General features: G+C 37.6%; 1 protein-coding gene across 1 annotated transcript; it reads right to left on the reverse strand.

Moving 5' to 3' along the window:
• Positions 1–401: 401 nt before the first annotated feature.
• On the reverse strand, positions 402–5,313 carry LOC128459190 (pentraxin fusion protein). Its single transcript, XM_053444292.1, has 4 exons — positions 5,215–5,313; positions 5,044–5,105; positions 2,589–2,796; positions 402–1,159 (listed from the first exon to the last, which is right to left on the reverse strand). The coding sequence occupies exons 2-4, from the start codon at positions 5,093–5,095 to the stop codon at positions 754–756; spliced, it is 666 nt and encodes a 221-aa protein (XP_053300267.1). The 5' UTR covers positions 5,096–5,105; positions 5,215–5,313; the 3' UTR covers positions 402–753.
• Positions 5,314–6,885: the final 1,572 nt, after the last annotated feature.

Genomic DNA, 6,885 nt, shown 5'->3' on the forward strand with positions numbered 1-6,885 from the left:
TGGAGCAGCAGCAGGATCCTTCCACAATGTTGAGTCAACGTTTAGAGGTGTCCCGGGGTCTCCGCCTCGACGATCGGCATGTTTATGCGGCCACTTAAATGTCTGACGGGTAGCAGCAGCGAGCTAACGCCATGTAGCGAGACTATGACGTATTTTTCGGTCGTAATCCCATTCGACGCCATCTAGCGTATCGTTTTTGACATAGAGGAACCACAACAAATCGCGGAAGTTGTTTTTTTCCAGAGTTTTTGGGACGGTAGACATGCCAGATACCCAAATTAACGTGTAGAAGCATTACACAAGTGGAATTTTCATAATATATCCCCTTTAAGTTGTGCCGAAGAACTTCAAACAGTCAAGGGATTTTCACCATCTTTTCCTATTTTCTAAGAAGATGTGACTTCCACTAGCAATATAATTTTATTCTTGTACTTTGGTGAACTACACTTGACATGAAATATAACCTTTTTTGTTATAAATTTGAAAATCAGTACAGTGGGCATATCAAAAGCTGGTCATTGAATTAGAATTAGGTAAAATGATGTGTCTGTCGAACATGACAATAACTACTACTACTAACTATAGATTCTATTTTGACATTTTCTTGTAATTTATTCCAACACAACAGACATTGTCAAAGTGTTGGGCTGAACAACAATGGCACTGACATTACTGCACTGACATACATTTGATCAACAAACCTTCACAAAAGTCATTCAGATGTAAAGAGACCGCATAATTCCAGCATTAAGTCTACAGCTCTCGTGTTACAACATCTACCTGCCCGTTGATTTTTAGATCTATGGTTTCCCAGTCAAAAACATTTCCTCTTGCCACTCTCTTCCCGGTATAAATGTCTTGGATTGTGCTAGCTGCCAGGACAGTGTCCCACAAATTAACGTCGGAGATCTCCCCAACGAAACTCTGTTTGGCATCGTAATCGCCCAGGAAGGCGTCTGGATCTTGACCGATGACGACCTTCCCCCCGGGGCGGATGGTGTGACCCTTCTTGTAAATCTTGGTCAAGCTTTTCCTTCCATCCATGAAGACGGTAGCGGCACCAGACCTAGAGTCCCAGGTGAAGCAGAGATGGGTCTCCAGGGCTGAAATCTGAGGGACGTCGAAGAAAACACCGGGTCCGCTCAGGTAGAAAGACAATCTGAACGTCCGAAATAAAAATACATTGAAGAAAACAGTTTAGTTTTGCAGTATCGTAAGTATTAGCATTAGTGTTTAAAGTAGCTGTAGCAGTAAGAGTAGAAGTGAAAGTATTGATGCTTTAGTCATTGTTGTGGAAATTTCCAAACTGTCCTCGGGTTTTATTTCTTGCAAGAAAGTTTCAATATCATAGAGAGTGCTTGGCATTGTCAGAAGCTGGAATATTGAACGCAGATGCAGAGAATACCTATAGAGGGGATCTCCCCCTTTCCTAAATGTGAACAGTTGTCTAATCAGAAATGTACAGACATGCGTTATAGTACGAACAGGCTGTGGTATTACATTGCATGAGTTATTTAGTACAACGCACAATAAATGAACAGTACTATACAACAATTTCCCATTACATAGTGTTATTAGTCGTATCAATTGTAGCAGAAGTATTACTGGCCTCATGCTAGTTTTAGTAGTCGTGTTATCTGTAGAAGTCAAACATGTAGTAATAGTAGTAGACGTAGTTATAGATGGAATAGTAATATTGTAAACTCATCTTTTGAATCTTTCTGAATTTCCCACGGGATTAATAAAGTCTATATCTATCTATCTATCTATCTTTAGAGATGGCTGACGCTAAACAATTAATGTTTTAATATTACCTTGCAATAGTTTATATAATTAAAAAAATTAAAACAGAATAAATATTAATTAAAATTTTTATTTTATAATTGCGTTATACCTATTACTTGTTACCCACATTTTATGTTTTGTTTTATCCAATTTTAAATCAATATTCTTATTTATCTAGTGTAGTAATAGGGGTAAAAGTATATATTGAAGCCTTTTGTTGATAGTTGCGGCAGTAGATTGTAGTGTTGTTTGTAGTAGTATTAGTTAAGTATAGAGGTGAGGTACATGGGTGACTGAGATGGTATTATTGCTATTAGAAGCCTATATCTGTAGTAGTAATAGTCGTAAGACTAATAGTTGTAGTAGTAGTGGTGGAAGTGTTTGTAGAACTATTAGCAATCATATATTATTATTATAAGAAGAATTTGATTTGTAGTATTAGTGTAGCAGTAAGCATATTTGTAGACTTAGTAATATCTATTATTTATTCTAGTATCAATGTTTCTATTTTTATTGTATTGTCAATTGCAGTTGTTAGTTTTTAGTTGTAGGTAGTAGTACAAGTAGTTGTGATTCAATAATTACTCATCTTTCGTAAAATTAGTATTAGTACAAGAAGAAATAGCACTAATAGTAATAGTAGTGGTAGAAGCAAAGGTATTGTTAGTTGAAGTAGTATATTTAGCAGTAGTATAGTTTTAAGTGAAGTATTGTTAGTGGATATATTACTGTTAGAAGTAACTAACTAGTAATAGACGCGTTGAGTGGTAGAGCGGAAGTAGCACCAACAGTTTATACTGTACCTGCCGTCCAGCTCACGCCACACGTTCAGCTCATCGAAGTTTCCAGTCCGGTACGCGAACAGGATGACCTCTCGCTCACCTTTCAGCTCCGTGGCCAGACGCATGCACAGAGTGAAGGCTCTCAGGTTCAGGGGCTTCATAGGAATCAGCTCAACGAAACTGTTATTGCTCTCAGACTGGAACACCAGGGTCTTTATGACGACGCTCCCTGAGAAACCAGAGGTTTGTCGAGGAGTTACGAAAGAGCAGGCAACGAGCAAACATTATCTGGGACCTGCAAAAGTCTATAATGATCACCGTTTCTCAAATGTTTTACAACTTGAAAAATACTTAACAGTGGTCCGGATTATTAAATGCCTCAGTTACTGTAAATATTAATCCGGAACACAGATATTATATAGGTCATATATATACAGAGGGAAGTTGTGGTGTTTAAATGCACCTGAAGACGTACTTGGTTTGTTAGTAAAATATTATTCATCCTTAAATTAATTATTAAGTATTGTCTTAATAATAGATTTGAAAGTTCTCTTTTTCTGGCCATTTTGAGAGTATAATGGAACCCACAAATATGATGCTCCAGTTACTCAACTAGCTCAAAGGAAGGCCAGTTTTATAGCTTCTCATAAAACTGGAAAATATTAATTGTCCGGAACACAGATATTATATAGGTCATATATACAAAGGGATGTTGTGGTGTTTAAATGCACCTGAAGACGGACTTGGTTTGTTAGTACAATATTATTCATCCTTAAATTAATTATTAAGTATTGTCTTAATTAATAGATTTGAAATGTCCAATACCTAAATTGGTTTCAAGTTATTTATAGATTTTTTGAAACACTTAAATGATTCATCATTTGAAAAAGAAAACATGTTGCCAATTTATATTCAGTACATTAAGTAATTGACTGATAGCTTAGCTCTAGGTAGTTTATTCACGTTGAAATTTGCTGCCTTCACATTAAGAATAAAATGTAATAAATATAATTTTAGGCATTCACACATACAGTTAGGTCCATAAATATTTGGACATTGACAAAATGTTCATCCTTTTGGCTCTGTACACCACCATAATGGATTTTAAATGAAACACTCAAGATGTGCTTTAAGTGCAGACTTTCAGCTTTAATTTGAGGGTATTTACATCCAAATCAGGAGAACGGTGTAGGAATTACAACACATTTCATATGTGGCACCCCCCTTTTTAAGGGACCAAAAGTAATTGGACAATTGGCTGCTCAGCTGTTCCATGGCCAGGTATGTGTTATTCCCTAGTTATTTCATTGACAAGGAGCAGATAAAAGGTCCAGAGTTCATTTCAAGTGAGGTATTTGTGTTTGGAATCTGTTGCTGTCAACTCTTAATATGAAGTCCAAAGAGCTGTCACTATCAGTGAAGCAAGCCATCATTTGGCTGAAAAATCAAAAAAAACCTATCGGAGAGATAGCAAAAACTTTAGGTGTGGCCAAAATCAACTGTTTGGTACATTCTTAAAAAGAAAGAACGCACTGGTGAGATCAGCAACACCAAAAGACCCGGAAGACCACGGAAAACATCTGTGGTGGATGACAGAATAATTATTTCCCTGGTGAAGAAAAACCCCTTCACAACAGTTGGCCAGATCAAAAACACTCTCCAGGAGGTATGCGTTTCTGTGTCAAAGTCAACAATCAAGAGAAGACTTCACAAGAGCAAATACAGAGGGTTCACCACAATATGTAAACCATTGGTGAGCCTCAAAAACAGGTAGACCAGATTAGAGTTTGCCAAACGACATTTAAAAGAGCCTGTACAGTTCTGGAACAACATCCTATGGACAGATGAGACCAAAATCAACTTGTACCAGAACGATGGGAAGAGAAGAGTATTGAGAAGGGAAGTAACTGCTCATGATCCAAAGCATACCATCTCATCAGTGAAGCATGGTAGAGGTAGTGTTATGGCGTGGGCATGTATGGCTGCCAATGGAACTGGTTCCCTTGTATTTATTGATGATGTGACTGCTGACAAAAGCAGTAGGATGAATTCTGAAGTGTTTCGGGAAATATTATCTGCTCATATTAAGCCAAATGCTTCAGAACTCATTGGACTGCGCTTCACAGTGCAGATGGACAATGACCCGAAGCATACTGCGAAAGCAAACAAAGAGTTTTTAAGGTAAAGAAGTGGAATGTTCTGCAATGCCCAAGTCAATCTCCTGACCTGAATCCAATTGAGCATGCATTTCACTTGCTGAAGACAAAACTGAAGGGAAAATGCCCCATACACCGTTCACCTGATTTGGATGTAAATATCCTCAAATTAAAGCTGAAAGTATGCACTTAACGCACATCTTGATTGTTTCATTTCAAATCCAATGTGGTGGTGTACAGAGCCAAAATGATGAAAATTGTGTCAATGTCCAAATATTTATGGACCTAACTGTATTAAGACACAAAAGGAATACTATTACCAGCCAACACTGCGGAGAAGGCAATGACAAAAGAGACGACTAGAAGTCTCATCTTGTCAGATCTGCAGAAAGAAAGACAATTTACTCATCATTTAGTCTCATATTCTTTTTCATGTACTGTATAAAAACTATATGCAGTTACGGTTAAAATAAATAAAGCTTTATACATACTGTGTTGCTGTGAGGGCCCCGGGAGTAACTGGACAAACTGAACAGGCTGTATCATCTGAACAGGGCTTTTAAATTGCTGCCCCCCCCCCCCCCCCCTTGACTGTTTGACTGGATTACATAATATCAGTGTTCAGAGACAGCTTGTCCAGGGAAATGTTGTTGACTCAAGGTGAAAGAACACAAAGTCCAGAGGGGAACAACTGAGGAGAGCTCACTGGACAATATTCAGCCATTTAGTAATAAATCACATTTCTCCTGTATTAACTTTACTACACCTCCTGTTAAATTTAGAACACAAACTTGAATTGTCCTCCTCACCTACAAGCCCTTGATAATGTGGCACCTTCATACCTTAAAGAGCTTAAAGTACCTGTGATGGCAGCACCAGCAAACACAACCTTAAACTCAGTAACATGGTGGTAACCTTTATTTAATTTGCTTACCGTAGTTTGCTTCTTTTTACACACACACCCACATCAGAGATAAATAACTAGACATACATTTTGGGTTTTTACTACATACTTCATTCATTTATTTATATCTTTTTTCTGTGATAGTTTTTCCAAGTTTTCTGTGAGTTACCAGTTCCTGGGGGTTACTGCTGGAGTCTCCTGGCCAGCCATTAATCGGAGGCCCGGCTGCAACAGACAACCTTAAATGGCTTTAAGCACTAATTGGACTGCACCATGTCACTCATAATCATGGGGAGGGACATTGCTTCCTTATTTAGAATTTTTGTTGTTAATTTTTGACTACTGTTTGATATTTGCGTTTAATTGTTTTTCCTCAGTTAATATTATATGGCCTTATACTGGTGTGTTAGTTGTTGCTGTAGTTTGTTTTCAATGTTAGTATGTCTAACCGCCTTTTGTGTTTGAGTGGCTTGATCAGCCGCTATATATATTCCCCCTGTGTGTCAGTTGATGGCACTTTTTAGGTGCAGTTAAAATTTGTCCTCACACTACTGGAGGCTAGTTTGGTTAGTTGACCTTTTATTGGCCCAAATTTGCGAAGTTAATTTTTTTGCATATATGTTGATATTTTTTATACAAATAAACTACCTGTTGCTCTCTGGTCTTCCTGCTCGGCCCCTGTAAGTACCTTATCACTCCACATTCTAAAAAAATATTCATGGGTTTAGGAAATCAACCTTAAAGTTACGACGTATTTTAGTTTTAAAATTACGTTTGTTACATTAACATGTTTTAGTCCAGTGGTTCTAAAACTTTTTACAGCATGTACCACCTCAGAAAATATTAGGCTCTTCAGGTGTCACTGTTAGGACCAACATTAAAATACGGTTGCGTTGGCCTAACCTATTCTGCTACAGACAGTTCACGAAAGAGGAAGGTTTATTCCTAATAGGAAACTTATTTATTTTTTACGCTTGTCAGCCACAGCCACCCTGTACAAAGGTGGAGAACTAGAACTGGCACTTTAACACTTCCACACACAAGTTCATAGACACAAGTTATAGCTTTCCCATAAGAGATGAAAAAAGAAAAACAAAGCAAGAATGATGGAACATGGACCTCTTGTGGAATAATGGAAATAACAGGTCAAGTGACGGCACGCACACACACACAATACAAATCATGTTTTATAGTGTTTGGAGTAGAAATATTGTTGCCATTATTGGTTTGTGAAAAGCAGTAGTAGTAATCTATTATC

Source organism: Pleuronectes platessa, chromosome 16, assembly GCF_947347685.1.
Source record: "Pleuronectes platessa chromosome 16, fPlePla1.1, whole genome shotgun sequence".
In the NCBI taxonomy this organism is placed as follows: domain Eukaryota; kingdom Metazoa; phylum Chordata; class Actinopteri; order Pleuronectiformes; family Pleuronectidae; genus Pleuronectes; species Pleuronectes platessa.

Coding starts and splice junctions, on each gene's coding strand:
- LOC128459190 (XM_053444292.1), bottom strand. CDS start 5,095: ATGAGACTTCTAGTCGTCTCTTTTGTCATTGCCTTCTCCGCAGTGTTG. Junction 2,797..5,043: donor CTTCTCCGCAGTGTTGGCTG/GTAATAGTATTC, acceptor CTGGTTTCTCAG/GGAGCGTCGTCATAAAGACC. Junction 1,160..2,588: donor TGGCGTGAGCTGGACGGCAG/GTACAGTATAAA, acceptor TCGGACGTTCAG/ATTGTCTTTCTACCTGAGCG.